Source organism: Rattus rattus, chromosome 11 (assembly GCF_011064425.1).
Source record: "Rattus rattus isolate New Zealand chromosome 11, Rrattus_CSIRO_v1, whole genome shotgun sequence".
NCBI lineage: Eukaryota > Metazoa > Chordata > Mammalia > Rodentia > Muridae > Rattus > Rattus rattus.
The window spans coordinates 30,983,177-31,009,319 of NC_046164.1; the positions used below are offsets into that span (position 1 = coordinate 30,983,177).

Here is a 26,143-nt window from a genome sequence, read left to right on the forward strand (position 1 = left end):
TATTTCCTGTCTTCGGAGTGTTCTCTTAGGGGAAGCCATCGAGCTCCGCCCCGCTCCTCCCACCTTTCTGATTGAAATGCAGACGTGCGAATGAAGAAGCCACACTGGACGGCCAGCCAGAACGTTCATGGTACCTGACTTGGCTGTCATCTGACTGCCGTCTTTCACCAGGAGAGAGTCCGGGGAAGAACTGTGCCATTGTCTGGACAAGGACTGTGAATAGTTTGGGGTAATTTATGGAGCCGCAGGGGGATGGCTCCTAGAGGTAACGACAGCATCTGTCTGGTAGTCAGTCATGGAGTAATATTGCAGAGCCATCCTGCTTCAGGCTTCCGAGAGAAGGGATTACATGGTCACTTTCTTGATAAACTTAGATGTAAAACTGAAATTCCTTTCCTATAGTCTGGAATAAAGCAGATTATCATGTCTCCTCTGATCCAACCTCTTCCCCCCTCTACTAATTTGGTCTCTTTTTTCCCTACAAATTTGGGTTTCCAAGAGGTGATCTGCAGGCTAACCAGATGCATGTGGGGGCTGCTGGGTCGATGGTTTTAAGTAACCAACACCCATTCCTTTTCTCATTTCCCTCCCCCCACCTCTCTGTCTCTCCCCCTCCCCCTCCTCCACCTCTGTCTGTGTTTTAAGTACAGACAGTTCACTTTGACTTAAAGTAAGTATACTAAATTCAGCCTTCATGATGCAGACAGAAAAAATCACCGGTCTGGTTCATCCTGTGGTAATGAAACTCAAACATGCGAAGCTGAAACGATTCAAAACAAAATTCCCTTTGAGAACTTTTATCACGTCTGTGTGTACAAAACGCAGCCGAACAAATACTGTAGACTACGTAATTATTTCCCATGTAAACACTATAGAATTGCAGGCTAGAGGGCCGGGGGCTGAAGGTGCATGGTACCTTAATTATAGCTTTGCTAAGTTTGATTTTATAGACCGGCAAAACTCAAGTTTGATTTAAACCACACAGAAAGACATGATGCAAATTGGACATGCCCTTTGTCCCTGACTCAGACGGCTGACCTTGCTTCATTCCAGAGTTCTCCCTAGAAGGCAGCCTTTTACTACGGCTATTGGTCAGCCCGTTTGCCTCACTGATTCCGTTCTTCATCCTAGAAGACTTAACAAGGCAAGTCGCCACGATCTTCCTAGTTCCTCTCCCATTTCTTCACCCCTTCAAACTGTTAATAGATACAGAGTTTGTCACGTTTGCCCCGGGTAGGATGGTAAATTCTCTTCTAATACCTGGTGAATAAAGTCCTGAGCGGGAGGTGATCAAACAAGAAGCTGTGTGTAGAAACTGGAATTAGCTTCTTTTAACCTTTCTACCTTTAATGAGGGTGTACAAAATGTCACTGGCTTTGCTGTCTTAGGCACCAAGATAAAAGGCCTTGAGGGTTGTAAGGGCGTGGCAGTGGCGATAAAGTAGGTTGCTGGAGTTGGGATCTGGCCAGCAGTTGACTGTGGGGTTCTCTGATGAGAACACCGGGATACTAGGTATTTTATGAGGGCTAGACCCCTCATCTTCCTTGGCGACGAGCCATATTTAACTAACTCTTGCCTTATGACTAGACTAAACGTGGGGCCCCTCTGCCTCGCTGTGAGTTCAATCCACGCTGCACAGACTGCTTTTCTTAGCTTTCACAGCTCTGGGAGGAGGCGTGACTGAATTAGAGATGCAAGCTTGTTCTAGGGACGGTTTGGTTTGGCTTGGCTTCGCCTCTAAGGATGCAGCACTTGCTTTCCACGTCTGTGTGCTTTCTTGTGGGCTGGCACTATTGGCAAGAACTAGAGCAAAATGGGTATTTTGCCCCCAAGACAAATGCCACATTTTAGGCCAGGGAGGGTTGTCTCTTTGTTTATGAATATAGTGATGGGAAAATTGTATAATGCAGGAAAATACTTTGTATGTGGCCAAGCCAGTGCAATGGTGTCTCCAGCGCAGGAGCACAGGACAGGGCCAAATAAGTCAGGGACCTGTGGGGTTCTCCAGCAGGTTCCTTGGGTCAGAGATGGAGAAGCCAGTCGGATGTTGGCAGGGGTCAGAGAAGTTAGGGGACCTGGGACCAAATAAGGAGAATGCCTCCGGACTGACCTATGGAGGCCCAGCAGCGAGGTGGGCAGACAAGGATGGGTGAATCTGAGACCACCGCGGATCTGAGACCCGGCAGACAGGACAAGTCTCCCACGAAGGCAAGGACAGATTCCCCCCACGCGGACCTGAGATCCAGCAGACACGGACAGATCCCCCACGCGGACCTGAGACCCCGTGGCCCCACAGCCACCGGTGCAGCCGCGTGCTAGCGCAGCGGGAGCCGGCTGGGTCCCGCACGTTGCCACCCTCGCGCCAGCCGCCCTGCTTTCCGTGGATCTCACGGGGCTCCGCACTCGCTTTGGGCTCTCGTGGGGGCGCCGCCTCGTTGTGCAGGCCGTGGGCGGGGCGTCGAGCGGGGCGGCCAGGGATTGGCTGATGGAATGGAGGCGGGGCCTGGGCCAGAGAAAATCCGCGCCCGGGCGGCTGCCAGCCCAGCCGCGAACTGGAACTGCTGAGCCCCTCGTCTCGTCGCTCTCTCCCCAGGGGTTCTTTCCAGTCTCTGCCCGCGCGGCGTCCGACCGAGTGCCCTCCTCTCTTTGCAGCGCGATCCGTCTCCTGTCCTCAACTTCCCTCCCCTCGGGGTGCAGCCCGGCCGGAGCGGCGATGCGTCTCATCCAGAACATGTGTACCATCGCAGAGTACCCCGCCCCGGGCAGCACCGCTGCCGACTGCTGCCTGGGGGCTGCGGGCCGCCGGCTCGTCAAGATCGCCGTGGTGGGGGCCAGTGGCGTGGGCAAGACCGGTGAGTCCAAGCGAGGAACCCGCTTGGCCGAGGGGCGGGACGGGACGGGACGTGGCGACCCCGGCCCGGACTGGAGATGAGAGAGGTGGGCGTTGCAGCGGGATCCTCCGCCCCTTCATGTCCCTGCTTCAGCGGAAGAGGGTCACTGGGGCCCTGAGCGGGCCGCAGACTTTCGGGCTGGAGTAGAACTTTAGGGCTTCTGGCAGGATCTGGGGCGGGATGGGGAGATAGTGACTGTAACCGGTCCTGGAGTTCTGTAAGGTTAGGAAGAAGTTCGCCTGCTGGAAGGTTTAGGTGTGGCCCAACTGGGCTCCAAGGAGGGGGCTGGGCCACAAGACCCTTCCCGCTGGCAGAGCCGTAATTCACTCGACTTCTTCCTCCTCGTGTCTGGCAGAGGGTCAAGGAGCTACAGGATAGGAATTTCCCTCGGTGGCGGGCTGTGACTTTCTTTGGAAGAGTTGTTTTCCAGGTGGGGGTGGGGCGGAGACCCATCTAACTTAGGGGGTTAATGATCAGTCTGTTTTTTTTTTTTTTTTTTCCTGAATTGCAGCTTTGGTGGTCCGGTTCCTCACTAAACGATTCATCGGGGACTATGAACGAAATGCAGGTGAGGAAACGCACCGAGACAAAGCCTGTTGGGATAGCTGCCTTCATTTCTCAGTGCCTTCAAGGACACTTCCTTCAGAGTGACAGTGTTTAGCATCAGGATTCTGCCACTTCCAATTCTGCCCGCCCCCCCCCCCGCCCCAACCCCCAGCTGCCATCTGGCCTCATTCCATTCCTGGCCCATTCATCATTTTATCAAGTGCCCGAAAGTATCCCTGTGCTATGTTTTAACTATAGGGACCCCAGTTGGAAACACCCTTTGTACTCAAGGCCTTTTCCTTTAAAAAAAAAAAAAAAAAAAAAAGTGCCTGCAAAAGTCATAAAAAAAAAAAAAAAAACCAACCAAACAAAAAACCCAGCCGCGAGCTCCTCCCCCACCCTCTCCCTCTGCTGACTGCCTTTCAGGGGCGACCTTTCAAAGCAAAGGCCAAAGCAGAACAGTTGTAAGCCTAAACTTCTTTCCTTAACAAAGAAAAATAACTATGATTCTAGTGGGGAGAGCTCCTGAACAATGAGAAGACACATATTTCATTCTCAATGATTGAAAATAGCCACTGCCCCGGGAGGCTTCAGTCCTTTCCGAGTGTGCCCGTTAGCGAATTGCTTACATGCAGAGACTGTATGAAGTACCTCTTGGGCATTAATTGAAGTGAACCATATAAGCTGTCCTGAGATACAACATGGCGGCCTTCTGCTTTGGTACACAGCTGATCAACACCACGGCACACTTTCATGCTGCAGATGCGAACTGTGCATTTACTAACCATATTTGCTTATGAAACTGTTACATCCAGCGGGCAAAATATAACTTCAGAGAGTGATGATAATATGAAAAAATAAAAGCAGAAACCCTGCATCTACTGAGTCAGAGACTGCCCTCCAAGGAACTACTCTAAACATGGAAACTTAGTTTAAAATTAGACCCGCAAGTTTCTAAAAACCAACAAACTTTGACCTACTTCTGATAAATCTACTAGCAGGGGCTTAAGACTGTGCTTGGCCTTTAAACACGATCTGAATTAAGTGCATTAAATAGAAGCGAAGTATACCTTTTTCTTTTCCTTGTGTGCATTGGTTCAAGCTGTGGCACATTAAAAACAAACAGAAAACCAAACCAAATGTTTCATGAGGCTGCATCTCCTTTCTTTGTCTTCATAGGTAACCTCTACACAAGACAAGTTCACATAGAAGGAGAAACCCTGGCCATTCAGGTCCAGGACACTCCAGGCATCCAGGTGAGAAGCTGGTGGGGACACGGGTGGCTGTGGGATTGTCCACTTGTTCTTAAGTCGAAGGGACACGAGATGTGGGGAGTCAGGTCTAGACTTTACTTGTGGTTTGACGGTTTAATTGTACCTGGCTGCAGGTCAGCCTTGGCCTGGTTTAGCTTGGGGAACTGGGAGAAGGAAAAGAGCCCCTCCTGTGGGAGGGCTCAGCAGAGCAGGGGGAACCAAACCAACTCTGGGAATTGGCGGTGTCTCCTTCCTTTGGTTTTATTTATGTGCCTTTGGCATTGAAACCCAAATATTCGGGTTCAGTCTCCAACACCCGGAATCACTTTTATGTTGTGGAAAGTTTCTCTGTAGACAAAAGAGCTCCGCTAGTATTTTTTTTTCCCTTCCCCGTCCTGAACTGGGCAGTTATCCAGGTTTAAATGCTTCCAGCTCCTATCTTCCCCAGACTTACTGTCTAGCCAGTTAATTTCCCATTTTGTGCAACTACAAAGTCACTCTGCATGGAGTTCCTGCAGGTCCATTCCGCACTTGAGTGCGGTGAGCTGCCCTGTTATTTATTCCCTCGGAGCAGCTGGATCAACATGTTGTTAAGAAAGCCGAAGCTCGTGGGGCTAGAATATGACCCGTAACCCACCATCACGACGAAGGCTCCTTTTGAATTGAGGATGTGCGGTAGCTGGAGCTCTGTGCAGGGCCCACTGTTCACCATGCTCTCCCCCTTCCTCAGGTGCACGAGAATGGCTTGAGCTGCAATGAGCAGTTGAACCGCTGCATTCGCTGGGCGGATGCCGTCGTCATCGTTTTCTCCATCACCGACCACAAGAGCTATGAACTCATTAGCCAGCTCCACCAGCACGTGCAGCAGCTCCACCCGGGCACTCGGCTGCCTGTGGTGGTGGTGGCCAACAAAGCCGACCTCTTGCACGTCAAGCAGGTTGACCCTCAGCTTGGTCTGCAGCTGGCCAGCATGCTCGGCTGCTCCTTCTATGAAGTGTCTGTCAGTGAAAACTACAACGACGTCTACAGTGCTTTCCATGTCCTGTGCAAAGAAGTGAGCCCCAAACAGCAGGCCAGCGGCACTCCCGAGAAGCGCAGAACCTCGCTCATCCCCAGACCCAAGTCGCCCAACATGCAAGACCTGAAGAGGAGGTTTAAGCAAGCTCTGTCTGCCAAAGTGAGGACTGTCACATCTGTCTGAGGCACGACTCCTGGAGGGGGTTTGGTCTTCTGGGCAGAGGGCCCGAGGTTCTTCTTAGATGGGACCATTGCAGGCGGACGTCAGTTCATGGTTCCAGAAGGAGCAGAGGCAGAGGGGCCTAAGGGGCCTTTGGAATTCTGCAACACTGGGAGTGAGGGCAGATGGACAGACGTGGGACTGACCTGCCAATCCTTTAGGTGGGGACGGGGCGTGCTTTTGTTCCTCACTGCCTTCTAAGTGATGGTCAGGTGCACCAGAGCATGTATGTGGATTGGGGTGGGGAGAACCAGTGAGCATTTACGAGGCTTTCTCTCCCTCCTTCATTGTTTTTTCCCAAGAGGAGGGTTTGCTTTTCTCAGTGCCTCCAACATGCTTTCTCTATAGGATGCCTTTCCGACTTGAAGGATATCCAGGTTTAAGAACAAAGAGGGACTCTCCCCAACCCATAAAGGTCAAATTTTAGACCAAAATATTCAGTGTACAGGCACCTGTGAGCTGCGGTCTGTGGCAAGGTGCTGGATCTCCTGACGCAGGATGGGTACCTTTGTGGAGTAGCTGTGGAAACCTCACCCATGGGCTGCCCAACTGTGATGATGTATAGTCGTGTGTGTTGGTGTTTTGTTTTTTGTTTTTTTTTTTTCTTTAAACTGTGGCATCAGGTACAGAAAAAAGTGTTAATTGATGCTGGTGTGGTTTGTGTAAACGACCCATGGCAATGACGTTGGGTTGCTTCCTGGGCCCGGCTGAGTTGTGGCTGGGTGGCTGAGATAGTAAAATGCTGTCTTCAAGAGTGAGCAGACTGCAGGGCTACCTGCCAAATCCCCTACACAGATGCACTTTAAGAAGCCGTTTATGCTTTGGCTCAAACTGTCATTAATTTATTTTATGTACAATAAATCTCTCATTTGATAAGAGCAGACATCTGACTGGGTCTTTATTGAAATGTTTACCTTCTGTCTTCCAGGAAGTGACTTTTAGAACCCTGTGTTTATTGAGCAAGTTGAGTCAGGGAATATGCCTTCCAGGAGCTAATCTCTTATGTCCCACAGCATGTGATCAGCGAGGTACATTTTATTGTCCACATTTTACACAGTACAAAACATCCTGGCAGAGCAAATTCAATAGCGTGAGCTCTACACCCTGCAAACATGGTCACTTGTTAGGCGAACGTGATAACCACTACACTACGGAAACCCACAAACATGGTCACTTGTAATTTGGCCTTTCTCTTCCAGAGTTGTATGTCTCCATTTCTTCATGGTCTTCTGGGTGAACCTAAGAGAGCTGTCTGTCTGTCTGTCTGCACAGCACAGCAGAGTTGTGAGGGCATGAAGCCTCTCCACAGAAGCAGTGCCACTTCATGCGTGACGCACTTACTGAAGCTTTTGGGGGCATGCTGTGTCTGCAAGCTACACTTTATTCTCATAGTAAGAGCTTAGAGCTGTGGGTCTGGAGCTGTTCAGGGGCTGTTCCCATGGAGCTATTGTCACACACATGTGCCACAGCTGGCAGACCTCTCTTCTGCTGCCACTGGAGCATGCAAACTCAGGAGTCTCCATCTCTGTGGGCAGGGTATCGTTCTTCCATTTGAGCAGTACCCTTCATACCGCTCTTGGCTAGTTCTCCAGATAACCCTGCAAGGTGGTATGTGGGAGGGCTGACAGGATTTCATAAATAAAGAAAAGCAGGGTTTAGGTTTCCACATAAAGGAACTCGGTCAGTGTCTTGAATATTCAGTGTTACTTCTTCACCATGCCTCATATATAAGATGTATCCTGCTGCATAGGCAAGGCAGTGGGGTGTGCTGGGAGTCTGGTGATAGGGGCTGGGCTATTTAAGCTCACTTTTTTCCCAGGGGACCATCTGACTGCTCTTGACAGTGACATTCTGAGAGCTTTGCTCTGTTATATGTAGAGCTTGAGGCTTTCTTTTTTAAACCCCTTCAAAGCTAACCTAAGCTCACCCCTGAGAAGGGTGTGTGTTGGCAGCAGGGTGGGAAATGGTGCCTACAGACAATGGAGACAGTGCAAGGGCAGAGACAGGTCTCTACCCACTCCGCTTGTCTTCCTCCTGTGTGGTTGTTAGCACTGCACGAGTGAGCAGTTCTTTGTTCACTTACCCTCGGCTCACCCATGCTCCTCAATGGAAGACAAGAAGCTCTGGACAGGGTTGATTTTTGTAGCACAAGACTGAGAGGAACTAGACTTCCATTTCTTACTGCCCCCTGCTTCCTCTTCCCCACCATTCAGCCACAAGGATCTCTGTAGGACACTGTCCAGCCTCTGCAGCCTGGTGGGTGTGCCTGGGCCCTCTCATCTCTTGCCCTTGGCACTAATGACTGCCTCTCATCTCCTGACCTCTGAGTAGACACAGCCTTTCACTTCACCTAGGCAGGTCTTTCTGCTACAGAGGGATGAAGTGGAGAAGGCAGAGGGAGTGATCTCTGGGAATCTCAGGCGGGAACCACCCCAGTCTAATCTAGGCTGCCGTCTTGGGCGAGCTTGACCTTCTCAGGTGGGACTCAGGAGCAGCTGTGTTCTCAGCATAGGCTTGGTGCAAGGCTTCATTAATCTCATCTGTCTCAATACTAGCATCTCTCTACTTACCCTCCCCAGTGGATGTCTCTGGCCTGAGAAACAATCTCCTCTCCCTCTAGGCCGGGCTATGGCGGCGGAGGAGAGGGTTTATTGAGTATTTACAACATTCAGGTTGCACGTGCCCTCCTTCATCTTTCGGAGACTCCTGAAGGAGGCTATATCACTGCTATTTTAAGATGAGGAAACCAAGGCCTTGAGATTATGCTAGCTTAGGGCCAGCCAGTAACAGCACCCTACTTCACTTCTGACTGACTGATTGGGCGCCAGAAATAGATGTTTGAAACAAGGACATTCTGTACACCAACTCCACCCTCTCTTTAGTATCCCATACACAGAAGGAAGGAATTGGCTGGGCTCTTAAGAAGCCGATCCTGGACCCTACTGATGCCAGTTTATGCCCGCCCCCCCATCGCAGACCCAGCAGCTCTGGGCCTTCTCAGACCAACCTACCTCCCTGGCCCCATTCACCCAGCTTCCCCCACCTCCCTTCTGCTACCGGTTGAGTTACTGCGTGGCCCCAGGACTCCTGGCAACCGGTCCACATCTGCTGTTACCATTAGCCTGAGGCTGCTGGCTGCTTTGGCCTCCAGCCCCCTTCGGTAATAAAGATGCCCAGGTTGGAGGGGCTGCCTCCCAGCCGGTCTGTCTCAGAGCCCAACCCACGTCTGTCTTGATGTCTGGCTCTCTAGTTTCCTCCCAGCCTCAAATCAAAACCATTTGCAGCCCTAGGCTGGGCCTGGCCTGGTTGCATAGTGGCAGAGGGGGTGGGAGGGAAGGAGGGAGGGAGGGGAGCTGTAAAACTACCTTCAACCAGCTCCAGAAGGTTTGCCCAGAACCCCGAGCTTTAGGGGCTATCGCTGTGTTTATAGAGAGCCCCTTATTTATAAAAAACATGGAGGGGGGCAGAGATTTCAGCGTCGATCTTTTATCCCAAGAGGGAAAAGATCAATCTGGGCAAGGGAGCGGCTGTGGGCGGATCCCCACAGTGGGGCGGTTGGCGCATGGTCTTGCTTAGTGGAGTAGATGGCAAGCACCCAGCTGTGGAGAACTCCCAGAACCTCCCGTAGGGTAACAGCCCAGCAGGGAAGCACTTGCCTGTTTATGCTAAAGAACCCAGAAAGCTGTCTGGTACTTCTCTGGAAGTCTAAAGAAAGCCGGTTTCAGCAAGTTCTTATTGCCCTCATGAGTTCCTGAACTGGAGAAGAGAATGGGACTAACGTTATTTGTTAAAAGCCCCCGCTCTTTCTGACAGGGCCTGTGCCCTCCACCATCTGGTTTTCAGAAGTTCCTTTAAGAGCAGTGACAGAGCGTTTTGATGTTTCTTGGGCAAGCTAACAGACGACGTTTGTAATATTGGACTATTTGTTGTTGAGATTCCATGTCTGGTAACCAGGGTAAGAAGAAACAATAGTGGTCTGGGGGACAGGGTATGGAATTCTTTGCTAGGGAAATGCCACTGTAACTGTAGGGGCCTTGGCACAAACAGCTATCTGCATAGGGCCGGACCCTCTGCGTGGAGTACTTCCAAACACCGACTGCACTCTGTTTACAGGGACGGGATTCCAAAAGGAGCAGACCTCAGTTGCCACAAAGCATTTACCCCGCTCTCAACTGTTTATATAAAAAGTAGCTGCAGGGCCCGAGGCCGGAGAGTGGTCTGTGTATGCTTGCTTTGGTTTGGCCAGCAGGTTTAGGTGGTAAATAGACTCAGGTCTGTGAGGCGCTGGCGTTCAGCTCCTCAGGTGGGCCTTTCAGGTGGCTACCATAGGCGTATAGCGGAGGTCCCTTTAAAAGGCACACACCTAGACAGTGAAAATGGTGAACAGTAACTGAGGATAACAGAACTGATGAGGAAAACATAACTGTTTTCTGGTTGGCATTAATGATGATCTGCATCATCGACATTCTCGGACATTCAACACTAGTAGTGATGCTTCTTAGACATTGTTATATTTAGATACAAAACCTCTTCCGAAGGCTCATGGGTTGAGAATTTGGTCTTCAATGCAGCAGCACACTGAGGAGGGGTCTCGGAGGTAACTGGACCACGAGTGGCTTGATTTCACTAATGGATTAAGCTATTGAGCGACTCCCTCCGTACTACAACACTGGGATGCAGTAAGAACTGGACTTTTCAGAGGAAGTAGGTCACTGGGCTGCGTCCTGAGTATGAACTTTCTCCCTCCTCCTACATCCTCCTCAAGCTCCCGGCTCTCATGAGTCAAACAGGTCTTCCCTTCCACATATTCTCTGCCATGGATGCTGTTCTGTCTCTCATGGGCACAGAAACGTCAGAGCCAAGTGCCTGTGAACTGACACCCCCAAGACTGTGAGCTAAGATCAGTTTTCCTCCTGTGAGCTGACATTCTCAGGTATTTTTGTCTCGGTGACAGAATGCTGGCTAACAAGGGGCCATTCACTGAGCAGCATACCCTGGTCCATATTCGAAGTATTAGATACGTAGTCGCTCTTAATTTGCACTGTCATCCAGAGTAGCATGGCCTCCTGGCATCTAATCGTGGTCAGCCAAGACCAGACAAATGAACTACCAGATTTGAGAAATGTGCTCCTGACTGGCCTTCTGCTTGGATGGCCTGGGCTGAAGGAGACTTTATTTCCTCTCCATTTTTCTTCTTTGCAGAAATGCCTCTGCCGTCACTCTTCGCTCTGACGTCACTTTTTACTCTGACATCACTCTTCACTCTTCGCTCTGACGTCACTTTTTACTCTGACATCACTCTTCACTCTTCGCTCTGACGTCACTCTTCGCTTACTCTCCTTGTCGTGCTGATGCGTTATCACTCTGTGAGGTAACTGACTGGTGCCCTCAGCAGGAGCATCCATGCTTCCTAGGGCTATGGACCAGCCATCCTAGTAGACTCCCTGGCAGCCCTCTGGGAAGGAGGCACCGGCACCATCTAGTTCACAAATGTTGGTGCATGGTTGGATAACCACAGTGCTCTGAGAGGTGCAACTGGGACATAAAGTCAGAGAGAGTCCCACAGCCCTGGCCCATGGTTCCTGTGCATGGGCAGGGGCCTTCTTAGCACCCTCCTAATCCTTCCCTCATCCAGAAATTGAGCACAAACCTGAGGGTGCCCCAGACTGGCACAGGCCAGTGCTTCACTGTCCCTGTCCTCCGTGTTCTCTTTCTTGTTGATGGCCACTGGTGGGACCAAAACCAAGTTTTCCTCAAGTCTTCTTCAAACCAGACTGGTTATCGCCGACTTCCTCCAGCTCACTGATGTCCAAAGCTTTGTATCCCCTGACTGTCCCACTGGCCCAGCTCTTCCAACCAGCAGCTGCAGACATGGGGAACTAAACTTTTCATGCTTCTCCCAGCTACCCAGACATCAGCTATGGTCCTACTTACTACCGTGTCAGAATATTCTAGAACGCTAACATAACCAGTAACTTTATCCTATTATGGTAATAGTGGACACCTCTGAATACACTTTTACTAGGTAAGAAACAACTTGTCAAGATAACTACTAAACTCACAAAACCTATCCACTAACAGACCCTTGGGGTAAAAAGCTGAAAGTACAGAAGCAATGGGGTGACCCCGCCCCTTCCTAACTTCCCACTTGATGTGTCTTGCAGAGGCAACCACTAGTTAGCAGTTTGGTTCTATGTTCTCAGACTTCTTTTGCATGTGACACATGATGAGAAACTTAACCAGGAGAAGAAATCCACGAGACCCAGGCCTGAGGCAAAGCAGAGGCTGCTCATCCTGAGAGTGCCACGGAGCCACAGTAGTGGCTGGCTCGCCATGAGCCTGGCTCAGAATGTCTCGGGGAATCTGGAATGTTCTCCTGGGTTCCCACTCTAATTTGAGAATGGATGGTTGGATGAATATGGTTTTGAGTCACACCGACACTTCCAATTTCTTTATTTTAGGAAGTGCTTATCTCTCCTTATAGATAATTTGTTTACATTTTCCCCTTATTCAAACATAAGACTTTTAGATTCGTGGGGTTGAAAACAGAGCCGCCTCGCAGTCAGCAGCGGCAGAGGATTGGTGCAGGTAGAGAATGACTGGGCATGAGCACGAACATCTGGTCTAAAACTGAGCTGCAGCATCTGAAAATGATTCCAAGTCCAGTTCGTTTTTTTTCCTTCTCCCCTAAAATGACAGCATTTAATAGAGAAGTAAAATGTATAGCCATGCCGTGGTTACATTTTATTTCATCTTCCTGTTAGTCCAAGCTAGAAACTGGTTTTCTGCTTTGTCCCGTTTCAGACACCCATTACTCATGCTGGGAGGCCCGGCCACACGCTGGACGTCTAAGCAGCTCTTTCTTTCTTTCTCCCTAGAGTTCTCATATAATTTCGGTAGGTGCATCTGGGTTTTTCTGCTCTGACTAAAAGAGAATTTAAACTCCCAGAAGAAAGCTTTCTATTTCAGTAGGAATTTGAAATCACAAAGGCCATGTAGGGGGTGTGGTTACACTTAGAGTCCCGGGGAGGAGACCCCTTCTACACGGGCTTCCTCTGGACAGCGTGAAACCATCGGTGGCCAGGACAGCTCTCCAGGCACCCACTTGTCCCTCCTACTGCTGTTCCCAGTAGCAGGCTGCCCCATCCTTGCACCAGCTGGAACAAAGCAGTCCTTTGTCAGTCATAGGGTGATTTACCACTCATGGAGGCCACCAGTCCAGTGCTACCCCACCCCACCCTCTCCTTGACTTTCAGAAATGTTTTGGAGTCAAAGAGAAACAAAGTTTCAGGCTCTGTCTGTGACATCCCTGTCCCACTTGCATAATCACAAGGACACTGTAGCCTTCCTCCAGCGGGGAATCCTCAGTACACTGGACTTTTCCTTGGCTAGCTTCACCCTAGTGCTCATGTCTGCCACCACTGCCAACGAACTGTTACCTACAGCTAGGACTTTCAGGTAGCTTCGGGAAGGTCACAACAGTGGCTAAGGGTATAGGAAAGCGACAGCTGGTGAGGCCAGCTAATGACAGCCTGACACCTTTAGAAGAAGAATGAGAACACAAGTCTTTATTTTGCTTTTGAAGAACGGGAGCAGTCCAAACAAACTGCCTTCCATGCAGTTATGCAGATCTCTGGTAGAATTAAGTCATACCTATAATTAGTAACCGGGACACTGCCTTTGGAGGCATATCTGGAGCGGTGACCAATGGGTATTGGTATTTCCAGCTCAAACAGGTCTAATCTTCTCTTAGATGTCAGAAGCCAAGGTCTGGGTGTAGCCGGTCAGTTGCAAAGAGCAGCTCAGGAATGTTAAGTGGCTTCAGGAGTCTTGTGGACAGCACCATCACCTGTGACAGGAGGGGCAAGCACAGGACAGTTAGGGAAGTCAGCTACCAGGGTGTCTTAGAGGGAGGCAGTGTGGAGCAAAGCAGACAGGACACAGGGCCCCTCATCTGACCTGGGTCCTAAGTGAGGCTCTGCCGACTCACCTAGTCCATGGGCCTTTGGGTCCATCTGGCTGATTCTGGGCAACTCTTCCTACAGCTTGGACTTCAGTGTGAGGCTGGTTTCCCTCTAGAACACCTAGAGAGCTTGTTCCAGGACTTGCCTAGGTACATTATATGCTTTATAAGGGCCAGGGAAAGGCCTTCCCAAGCAGGCACTAGGCATCTCTTGCTAACAAACTGCCTGTGGGAAATCAGGGAGGTGTTCCCGGAAGGAATTCCATAGGCCAGCATCAGAGTGTGGCATGACTGGGCTTCACCGGGCCATGCTACATTGGACAGGTGCAGGGAGGACGCCTCCCTGTCCTCTTGCCTGCCCCACAGTTATCCCAGGTGTAATGAAATCAGTGAAGTAATCAACATCAAATTCAACTAGCTCATTGGTGCAAATCAGAGGCCACATTCCCACTCAAGGTTAACAGGGCAGGGACATGGTCAAGGGAGGGAGTAGAAAAGAAACACTTTAGAATTTCTATTTTTTTTGGAAATAACTTTTTTTTTTTGGTTCTTTTTTTCGGAGCTGGGGACCGAACCCAGGGCCTTGCACTTCCTAGGTAAGCGCTCTACCACTGAGCTAAATCCCCAGCCCCTGAAAATAACTTTTTAACAACCTTGTTGAAGTTCCCTCTTCTTCAAGAGCATTGCCTTTAAAACACTTGTTCTGGAAAAGTGCTATCAAGAAACACATGGCTAACGCCAGCCAAGCCGTATTTTTGGAAGGTTAAAAAGAACGACTGCAATCTGGGTTTCTCATTTCCCGTGAAACCTATGCAAAGGAGGTTTGGGGGCAGTGATGAATATGGCATGTCCCTGCCACCCAAGCTTGAGGGTTCAAGCAACACATGCTGCACCAAGCCAAGGAGGTGATGGCAACGGTGGCTTCCAGGCCAGAGCTGCCAGCCATTGCTGGGGAGACCTCAGTTCCACTGCTGGCTGCTGGATTCCCTCTGGAAAGTCACTTTCCTTGGAGCCTCACTCTCCCACCTCATCAGTCCCAGGAAAAAGAGAACAGTGAGCTTGCAGCAGTGTCACCAGGATTGTGTAAGTTCCTCTGCTGAGGGCCTGGGAAAAGCTCGCTCAACTACCGTAGGCCACCGCTTCACTGGGATTAGGTGATGTTTGTGATAGGTTTGCAGACTCCCCTTGGAATCATTTGAAAGTACAGGATTGTCTAGAGAAATACACATAGGTTGATATAGTTTTAGGGGAGATTTATGGACTTCCAGACACACACACACACACTTTGCCCAGTCTCTGAATGCAGACCCCTGTGGAGTAGAAGAGTCCAGTAATGGCAAATATACTGAAGACTCTCCTCTGTCACCATGACTTGTCAGTCCCTGCCATACTGCCAGACCGCACGGTCTTCAGACGCTATGTTAAGTCAGTAGATGCCTCTTCAGCTGAGGTGAGTGAGGGGCAGGAGTGAGGACGAAGTGTGTCTCTGAAGAAGCTTACATCTTGGTGTCAGGTTTGATCAACTTGGTGGGGGTATGCCGGCTACAGAGCCAGCCGATGTCAACACTGAGAGCAGCTAATGCAGCCCAAGGAGTCTCTCTGGTTCAGGTCCTACGCTGGGCTCACAGCCATGGCTAACAGAGAACGGATCAGTTTTCTCTGAGTGGGAACACAAAGACCAGGCTTGTCTGATCTAAACAAGAAGAAGGCCCATGAGGTGACAGCCTCCTGCGTCCTTAGCTGAGGATGTCTGGGGCCTGCTCCGGATCAGGTAGAAACAAACACTAGGAAGCAGAGGCGGTGTGTGAAGTAGGTTAGGGGCCTGTGAGGGAGGGAGGAAGAGTCCAAGAGCTCGTCTAGAGAACCGTGAGGAAGAGTGCAGGCTTAGACGTGTCCAGCTTGAGCTGGACCAGCTAAGGCTGCTTACCCTGGAGCGCTGCTTAATCACTCCAAGTCGCAGGTTGCCCATCTTTAAGGTATGACTAACACCGTCTGCCCACGACCACTGTGAGGAATGTGGAGCACAAGGCATGCTTCAGCGGGGATGGCTGCCATTGCTCCCTCTGCTGCTGTCCCTCTTTGCAGCTTACTGCTGTCCTTAAGTGAGGAAGGGCAGGTGACGTTGACAGACGGTGCTTTCCATGCAATGTCTCTTACTCATAGGATTCCAAGCCTTGCTTCCCTCTCACCGCTATTTGATAAGCCCAGGCCCCAGGACAACATTCCAGGCCGATAGAGTCTGCTTCCTGCTGGGCTCTAACAGTTCTTTCTTCCACCACCCTTTATGGTCAGTCCCATGTGTCAGCTAACCTCAGGTATCTGCAGCTACACAACTGGATCTTTGGAATGTTCCTTTTTAGGCAGAGTCCCACTACTCTTTCCGTGGCCTTTCAGATACTAAGATGTCTCCACCTCCAGCAAGCCTTCCTGGGTCACCCTTCCCACCGCCAGCCTGAGTGTGTCTTGGGGCTGTTTGTTACTTCTCATTGTTCCTTTAGCACCGTGTCTGGTACAGAGCAGGGACTAACGGAGCAAAAGAACTGAATGGGCAGAAGAGAGTGTCGGGTCCCCTGGGACTGGAGTCACAGGTGGCTCTTGGGGGTGCTGGGAAGTGTATCTGAGTTCTGTGCAAGAGCAACAAGTGCTCTTACCTGCTGAGCCCATGGTCCCTACTCCGCCTTATTCCTCCTTTATTTATTTATAGCCCTGGCACTTTGGACAAGTAGACTGCTTTAGATTATTTTTAATTTTTTTAAAGTTAATTCAAACAAGACCATGTCTGCATTATTTGGCTAAAATAATCATTCTAAAAACTTGACTCCACGTAGGAGGAAAAAGCCGAGACTAGCTTGACACGAGCCTATGAGGGGAAAGGGAAATGCAGCCGGTGTGGAGGCTGATTAACATTGGAGACTATCTTCCAGAGAGCTGGCTAGCCTGTCTTGGAGATCTGGGGAACAGACACAAACTTCCAGGGCTACCTGGTCCTTGCCCACAAAGGGTCCTTGCTCTCTGCCTTCTGGCCCTCCTCTCCCTAGTTACAGTTTCCCCCTCTCTCCTCTCCTTGCCATACAACTCTCTCATCGGCTGCTGTTGCTTTTCCTGCCCCTCAGCGCAGGCCTGGCATCATTCAAGTTTAAGCAGAGTTTAACCCTGACTCCCCAGTTCCTGACTGTCTCGTCTCTACCTGTCAGCTGCTACATGTGACACTCAGAGAAGAGAGATTCTTCCTCAGGACACCGCCATCTGCACTGTGCACCAGCACTGACCAGAACACTTCCCACAAGGCCCACCTGTTGCCGACTGCAGATAGATCTGACCATTGAACTGAGAAATGACATTTAGCAGAGAAGAAGTCTATGAAGACCCCGCCCGAGGCACAGCGAGCTGCGGCAACTGTGGTTTAGGTGTGAGCGAGCGTGGCTAACGGTGCAGGTCTTACCATGGCTGTCAGCAGATGGAGTTTACTCGCATGCTGGCTGACAGTGCATGGCATGGAGCAGCTTAGGGTCCCCAGAGCCCTCTGCTTGGCATGCTCTGCACTTGGCTGGGGAGGCCTGGTCCTTGGCGGCTGCTGGCTGGCATTAGTCTCCCCAGCCACACTGTTCTTTGCAGGTGCCAGCACGTCTCCATTCTATTTCTGCTGAGTTTGGAGGTGGGAGTTAGTATCTCGGATTTGGAGAGTGGGGCCTTCTGATTTCCAATACCGAGAATCAAAAAGACCAGACAGTATTCTCCTCTCTCTTTCTCCTAAATCCAATGCTTCTGCTTCCTCCACCCAAATGACCACACAGCACAGGTCATCCATCAGCAGCAATGGTTTTGCACACATGTATTAGAGCTACAATCTAACCCTGCTTGTCTACCAGCTACATGGGACACATTCACCCACTGAGCCCAAAACATAAAATGCTCAGCTGGTTAATCCAGGGAGACTGCTATTCTTTCTGGAACAACAGTGACCCATTTGGTCCCAGATCTCAGTGCTGGTTGTCAGCTCTCCTGCAGAGCTCGCACCATGATAGTCCATCATCTTTGTGCTTCACCCCTTCTGCTTTGGGGGTTTCTGTTAATGTTGCAGATTTTAACCTTCTTGGGGTTCCCCACCAATCTTACAATGATGTGGAGCAGGCTATATTACTCTGAACCCCCAAAAATGTATGTAGAATTGTATATGGCCAGATTTCTGGGCCTATCTATCTATCCATCTATCTATCTACCTACCTATCATCTATCTATTATCTATCATCTATTTATGTACCATCTATCTATTATCTATCTATCTATCTATCTATCTATCTATCTATCTCTATCTATCTATTATCTATCATCTACCTATTATCTATCATCCATCTATCTATCATCTATTTATTATCTATCTCTATCTATCTATCTATCTATCTATCTATCTATCTATCTATCATCTATCTATCATCTATTCTATCTAGCTATCATCTATTAGCTATCATCTATTATGTGTCTGTTTATCTATCATCTATCTATCTATCTATCATCTATTTATTATCTATCTCTCTATCATCTATCTATCATCTGTCTATTAGTTATCATCTATTATCTGTCTGTCTGTCTGTCTATCTATCTATCATCTATTTATTATCTATCTCTCTATCATCTATCTATCATCTGTCTATTAGTTATCATCTATTATCTGTCTGTCTGTCTATCTATCTATCTATCTATCTATCTATCTATCTATCTATCTATCTATCTATCGCTTGTGTTTCTCACCTTTCTCACCAGACATTCTGCTTCAGAAGTTGGAAGTGTATGGAAGTGTGGCATCTACACCATCCATGAAAGCAGCAGAGAGCTGGGAGCTCCCATGCTTGACCTCTCTTTCTTTTCCTGACCTGGCTGTTTTCTGTGAGGATACCTCGCACATCATGGCCACCATGCAGCAGCAACAGAGTTGAGCTGGCTGAAGCATCTGGCCTCAGGGTCCCATGCCATAGAGCAGAGTGACAAGACAGTACCCAGCACAAGCACTCTGAGGAAAGGAATGTAAGAATACTCCTGTCTTGTGCCTGTCTGTGGTGGGTTGGTAAGGGCAGAAGAGAGGCTTCCGTTATATAGGTGGGCACTGCTCACACATGGTCAGGCTAGCTGTGCCTTTGATACACCATGTCTATGGAACCTTCTCTTTCAGTGGGGTTCACACTCTCCCAACTGCTGTGTGAGCATAAGCAGAGAAGGGAACTGACCCACACACTGTCCTGGGAACACTCAGCAGCAAGGTCTGGTTCCCAGGGCGCTTCTAACACCCAGAACTGAGCTTTCATTAGCCGCTGGCTAGGGCAGCTACCTGCCAGGCAGAAGGAAGGGCTGTGGTCCTCAGGAATGTCACTCCAGCAGCATCCAGGCAATTTCCCCACTCTCATGAGCTTGGAGACCAAAGGGCCATTCCTGCTTTTCCCAGATGCCCAGGGAGTTTCTGCATAGAGGACAAGGAGTAGTCAAGCCTGTCCCTAAGCCCTCAGTACTCTGGAATGCTCTGTCTGCAGATGAGTGGGTACAGGGTTAGACTAGCCTGCTGATTCTGGCCTCCGCCGCCATACTGTCAATGGACTTTGAAAGCTTCTGCACTCTATCCTTTTAGAGAAGGGATTGCAGTGTCTCGCAGGCTGTTTCAATGCACAGGCATTCTAGGGAATTAGGAATGTGACTCCGATATAAAAGGTGCTTGCTTGAAAAAAGTTTCATTAACAGATTCTTAATTCTGCTGGTACAGGGTGTACAAAATGAGGATACAAGTATTAGTTTTGCAGAAATTTATCAACTCTGACAATAATTGGTGACAATTATAGCAGAGAGGGTCATAGAAAATGACTGCAGTTTCCTAGATCTGGGCCTGCTCCTACATAGACAGCTTCCATCCCATCCCACCCCACCCCACCCCACCCCACCCCATCCTCATCCCATCCCATCCCATCCCATCCCATCCCAACCCAGTTGGCTGTCTTGATAGGAAGAGAGATTGGGGATCCTTGATTTCATCAGCAGGTTCAGGCACTCAGCATCACAGAAAGTTATCAATATATCCACCAAAACACCAGGCCTACCAAGCTCCTGCCACACGCTCAGGTCTAGGCCTTTGTCCTCAAAGAGCTTGTGTGTGGTGGAAGGGACTACGCTAGCAAATATGGAGCAGACAGTGAGTAGGCAAGGGCTTTGCTGAATAACATTGGTTTGGAGGCTAGGAGAGACTCAGGAAGCAGTCAGAGCAACCGGCAGGATGTCAGGGAAAGAGAGAAGGCTGGCTGTATAGATACACAGCGCGAGGTGGGATCAGAAGGAGGCCACAACACCACCCAGGTAGGCAGGACCGGGCTAGAATGCTACCTGCCACTCCTGCCGAGTGGTTTTCTGTGCCGCTGTGTGGGCAGTATTAGCTAGTGTCTTGAATGAGGTTTTGAACCTCTGACTCCACTCTTTCCCCCTGACTACCACAGGTGGGAAGAGGCCCCTGAATCCCTCAGTGCAGTTTAGAAGTATAATGTCTCCACAGGCTCGTGAACTCAACACATGACCTCCGCTGGAGGTTTTGGGAGGTGGTAGAACTTTTAGCAGGCGGACAAGCTGGAGGACACGGATGCTGGGGATTGGAGGTCTGAGGGTTTTGAGGGTTACAGCCTTGGCTGCTGCTGGACCCATACTTGCTTTATTTCCTGGTTGGCACCACTTACTGTGCAATAACAGGGATCCCTCCGCTTGGTGAGGGAATTTAACCAGTTACGATGAAGTCTGCCCAAGTGGCAGGTCCTTAACCATAAGGAAGAAAATGCTCTCCAGGGAAGTGTGAGTGGATTGGTCTGGAAAGGACGATGACTGTGGGGGAGTGGCCAGGAGGAGAACATGGTAGGGTGATAGGATATGGGGAGAAGGAGCGGAGAGAGGAATGCAAGCCAGAAGAGGGGTAAGGAAGCCCACACCACCTCCCACTGCTGTTGGTCTCACCCATGACTCAGTACCTGGGATCCTGGCTTCAGAGACGCTACAAGATCTTTGACCATTTTGGCTTCAGCAACTGTGACGCCGCCCACCACAAAGAGGATCAAGAGGGGATGGTCACTGGGATGGGGCCGGCTCACCTGCAAAACAGAACATCAGGTCAGATGGCAGCAATGGCCACCGCTTTCCTCCTGCTTGGGGGACAGTGATGACTTACTTACAACCAGATGAGCTGATGCCTTGTGACTCTGTTGGCCAGGACTGCACAACATGGCACCTTAGTACATCCTTACATAAAGGCTTTATCAAAAGGAGAGCTGGGGCGCAGGAGTCATGAAGTAGGAGAAGGGCTGAGTGACACCTTCCTGCTCGTCTTTGTTCAGGACTCAGAACACCGTTGTCCTTTGTCTCACAGCTCTGCCTCAGCCTCTCTGGCCATGTTGTGTTTGTCCCTCTACTCCACAGGAGCAGGGATGCCTTAGATTCCTGCCGTGCTTACCCTCTGTAGGCAGACTTGGTGTCTGTCACTATCTGCGGAACTAACCCAGTTGGTTCTGGTGGTGGGATGGAGGTTTACAGAAATACACAGGTATACAGAAGCAGGTCACCCTCCTAGAGCCTGTATGATTTAGAACCAGACACTTCACCAAACTGGCCACGGCCAAGACCTACTCTGTGTGAACGTCACATTAACTGCTCAGTAGATCCCTTCTCTTGGTTTTTATGATTTTACCCATGAGTAGTATTATATACTAAAATGAGAAACTCATCCAGCGATGAAGGCCTCAGGAGAACAGGAGAGGGCTGACCTGTGTCAGACCGCTGTCCTCCTCAGGAGAGCAGGACAAATGGCCTGAGTCAAGTTCTATACCTAAGCAGCCGGCAGCTGTGTGGAGCAGGCAGGACCCAGCACCCACGGCATTGCCCGGGAAGGTGCTGTCACCTGCCTGAATGGCCACCAAAGTCATGGGTGAGGTGAAGCTACCTAAACACCTGGGAGTTTTCCAGGTCAGGAGGAAAGCTGTGTGGCCTGTGGGCCCTGGTGGGCCACAGAATGGGCTTTGTCCTAGGTCAGTGCCATGATACTCAGTTCCCAAGTGCTGTCTGTAAGCTGTCTTCCCTGTGGGCAGTGTCCTCACCTCCCCCCCATCGTCCCCCTCTTATGCTTTCTGTCCCCAGGCCTCCTCGTCCTCCTGTCCCATGGTGGCTGTCCATCATGTTCTTCCATCCTGACCTTGGCAAACCCGATCACAGCTCTGCCTTCTCTCTGACTCTTGAGCATCTACCTTGGCGATTTGGTGCTGAGCACAGGGTCACACACAGTGAGCCCTCATGGATGAGAGAGCTAAGCCAGGCAGGCGAGGGGGCTCAACAGGTAAAGGCTCGCCACACAATCCTGACAGCCTGTGTCTGACCTCTGGAATCCACACAAAGGGGGAGCAGACTCCACACACAGGCTGTGGCAAATGTTCCACACATTACAAGCACATACAACAACAACAACAACAACAACGAATTAAATAAATAACAGAGAGCAATCGTATAGGCTGTGCAAGCTCACAGACGATTCCTGATTCCTGTTATCTTAGACTTTAACAAATTTAATTTGTTTTTCTTTTTGAGGCAGAGTTTCCTGTGCAGCCCTGGAAGTCACTATGTAGACCAGGCTGGACGCAAACTCAGAGAACAACCTGCCTTTGCCCCCTAAATGCTGGGATTAAAGACATACATCACTCTCAGGTGGTTTTATTTTTAAAATACTATTTTCCTCCTTCCCTCTCCATTTTCTAATCCATCCCACACATGTATTCCCTCCTGCTCTCTCTATATATCCATATTTATATCTATTCCTAAATATAAATGTAACCTTCCTGGTCTGTAGAACATTACTTGCATGTGTATGATTTCAGGGCTGGCCACTTGGTGCTAGATAATAACTGAGAACTCTTCCACAGGGAAAACTTTCACTCTTGGGGTTCCTGAGCTGCATGTGGTACCCCACAAGGTCTCCCCCTTCACGTTACCATGTCTGTTGGTGCCATGCCCCCTAGGCAGGGATGCTGACGAGACTTCATGGGAGTATCTCTCTGACACTCCTGACTTCCTGTTTCTTCGGCTCTTACCATCTTCCAAGCCCCTCTTTCCTGGTGATCCCTGAACCTCAGGAGGAAGATGAGCAGGAGGAGGAGGAGTTGTGTTGTAGATGTACCATTTGGGGCGGCGTGCTGCTTGGTCCCCTGCTCTCTGCATTTTGATGGGTTGTAGTTTTCTGTGATGGCCCCTTTCTTAGAGATGTCTCAGAACCACTTCGTCTGGTTTATGCATGGTTTTGTCTGAGTAACCAGACCCCAGGAAACCTCCCAGTCTCACAAATAACTGCTGTTTCCCACTTAATCCTGGGACAGAAATACAACTGGCTCTGAAACTTTAGCATGGCACAGTATGTCCCTCAAGACATGCTTTGCATAAGAGTTTGGAGTCTGAAGCACATGCTGAGAATCTTGGAAGGGCACAGTAGAAGATGAAAAGGGGGAAGAAAATGAAAGGCAGCAACACCAAAGAGCAATTCCTGGGGGGCTAAGGAGAGAGGTGGTGTGTGTGTGTGTGTGTGTGTGTGTGTGTGTGTGTGTGTGTGTGTGTGTGTGAAAAGCAGGGATGGGGCCAGGGGGCCTAAGGGAGCGAGGGGGAGCACTGGGGGGGGGCTAAGGAGCGAGGGTGGGGCTGTGGGCTAAGGAGTGGGGGCCAGGGCTGGGGGAATGCTGGTCTAGGCACAAACACATGGTCCAATGATGCATGCTGGTGTTTGCTATTTTGGTTTTGGTTTAGATTTGTATGTTGATACCAAGGTTTCTCTGCAGAGCGTGCCAGGCCAGCAGGCTGCTGGGAAGTGGAGCCTTTCTCATCCCAATCCCAAATTCCTCACAAGCAGCCATACATGACTTTGCCATATGCGTAAGTCTGCGGGGTGACAATCTAAAGATGAAAGCTTGACACAGCATGTCACTGCACACAGGGCGTAATAAAGCAGGCAAAGTCTCTGGTCTCTGTCACTTGATGAGCCCTGGAGGGCTGGGACTGAGGATGTCGGCTCTGGTCAGGGAATATGGCTTCCTCCCCACACTATACCAGGATCTCAGTGCAGGCTCTGGGGCTCTGCAGGTACGGGATCTGGGAATATCCAATGTCTGGATTGACTCCTATGATGTCATGGTGAGGATCCTGCTGCTCCCAGTGCTTGAACTTTTGAGGAATTCTGGGACTGCTGCTGCAGACTGCTGCTGCAGACTGCTGCTCCCAGTGCTCCCTGAGATACGGGCCTTCACTCAGTTTCCCTTCATCTGTGGCTCACTTATCCTCAGAATAGGTACAATCAGGATCCCCATTCTCCATTAGTGCTTTACAGAGGCAGTGAGAGAGGCTCAGGCCTTAAGAAGAGACCAGGCCATGGAAAGACCCATGCTAACTCTGAAAATGGCCGTCAGGAGTCACAAATACCATTACCATTGCCTCCAAACACTTCTTTACCTAGTCATCGTTCAGTGAATATTTATTGAACAACTCTATGAGAGGCACTGCTTGAGGTGCCATACTCAACCAATCCCCATGTGTGGAAGCTAGTGACTCTTCCTGGTCCCCATGTCCTCAGCCTTACTGAAGAGTCTCATCTTTTCTCTTTCTTGCCTTATCTAGTTCCAGGCCCACCCTGGTTTCCCATCACTCAATGCTGCCAGGGCAATAAGCCCATCATTAAGGGGAGGCAGGGTGGGAACTCATGGGAGCACAGTCAGAAACCATAGCAGAATGCTGTCTATTGGTCTGTTCCCATGGCTTCTCATACAACCAGGACCAGCTCCCTAGGGTGGCAAGTGCCTCCTGCACTGGGCTGGGGCCCCTCACAGAAAACATTACCAATCTGATGGGGACAATATTTTAATTGAGGTTCCTTCTTTCCAGGAGTCTCCAGTTTGTGACAATATCACAGAAATTAACAAGTACAGGGAATTTTTTAATACATTAACTAGCACAGGGAATGCTTGTTTTTTGATACAATTTGGTAAAAACGTACATTTCCAGCCCTTGTTGATCTAGCTCCAGCTTCCATTTATCCATCCTTGTATTCTCTCTCCACTGGCAACGTTTGCCCCAGCCCCTGGGTGACAAGAAGCCCTCCATAGCATACAACTCAGCCCTCTGTGCAGGCTCTACTGCCCTGACAATACCTATCATCCCGGTGTGCAGGTAGATGCTGTATGCAGGCAAGGGCTGGCACAAGTTAGGTCAAGGCCCATCATTAGACAGTAAAAGGTAATATAGGGACAAAGTTTTGGTAAGGAGGGAGAGAGAAAAGGGAGAGAGGAGAGATACCAAGATGGAGGCAGAGAAGGACAGTCCAGATCTGGGTGGCCTTGAATGGCCACAGGTAGTTATGAATATTTCTTTTTTTTCTTTTCATCTATGTTAAATTGGGTATTTATTTACATTTCAAATGTTATTCCCCTCCCATTCTATATGGGTGTTACCCTCCCAATCCTCCCCCTTTACCGCCCTCCCCCCAAGAATCCCATTCACTGGGGGTTCAGTCTTGACAGGACCAAGGGCTTCCCCTTCCACTGGTGCTCTTACTAGGATATTCATTGCTACCTATGAGGTTGGAGCCCAGGGTCAGTCCATGTATAGTCTTTAGGTAGTGGCTTAGTCCCTGGAAGCTCTGGTTGGTTGGCATTGTTGTTCATGTGGGGTCTCAAGACCCTTCAGCTCTTTCAGTCCTTTCTCTGATTCCTTCAACGGGGGTCCCATTCTCAGTTCAGGGGTTTAATGATGGCATTCGCCTCTGTATTTGCTGTATTCTGTCTGTGTCCCAAGGAGAGATCTACATCCAGTTCCTGTCAGCCTGCACTTCTTTGCTTCATCCACCTTATCTAGTTTGGTGGCTGTATATGTATGGGTAACATGTGGGGCAGGCTCTGAATGGGTGTTCCTTCAGCCTCTGTTCTAAACTTTGCCTCCCTATTCCCTCCCAAGGGTATTCTTGTTCCCCTTTAAAGAAGGAGTGAAGCACCCGCATTTTGGTTATCCTTCTTGAGTTTCACATGTTCTGTGCATCTAGGGTAATTCGAGCATTTGGGTTAATATCCACTTATCAATGAGTGCATACCATGTGTGTTTTTCTGTGATTGGGTTACCTCACTCAGGATGATATTTTCCAGTTCCGACCATTTGCCTATGAATTTCACAAAGTCATTGTTTTTGATAGCTGAGTAATATTCCATTGTGTAGATGTACC

General features: G+C 49.7%; 2 protein-coding genes across 2 annotated transcripts in view; one reads left to right on the forward strand and one right to left on the reverse strand.

Moving 5' to 3' along the window:
• The first annotated feature begins 2,549 nt into the window (after positions 1–2,549).
• On the forward strand, positions 2,550–6,810 carry Rasl11b (RAS like family 11 member B). The gene is made up of 4 exons (XM_032916721.1): positions 2,550–2,852; positions 3,403–3,459; positions 4,617–4,693; positions 5,421–6,810. Exons 1-4 carry the CDS (start codon positions 2,714–2,716, stop codon positions 5,889–5,891), a joined length of 744 nt encoding a protein of 247 aa, XP_032772612.1. The 5' UTR covers positions 2,550–2,713; the 3' UTR covers positions 5,892–6,810.
• A 6,657-nt stretch (positions 6,811–13,467) lies between these two features.
• Scfd2 (sec1 family domain containing 2) overlaps positions 13,468–26,143 on the reverse strand; it is a 305,067-nt gene continuing 292,391 nt past the window's right edge. Inside the window, exons 8-9 of the mRNA XM_032917168.1 lie at positions 20,880–20,999; positions 13,468–13,776 (exon numbers count right to left, since the gene is read on the reverse strand). Coding sequence (XP_032773059.1) covers positions 13,684–13,776; positions 20,880–20,999 — 213 coding nt within the window. The 3' untranslated portion in view covers positions 13,468–13,683. The remainder of the gene's footprint in view (positions 13,777–20,879; positions 21,000–26,143) is intronic.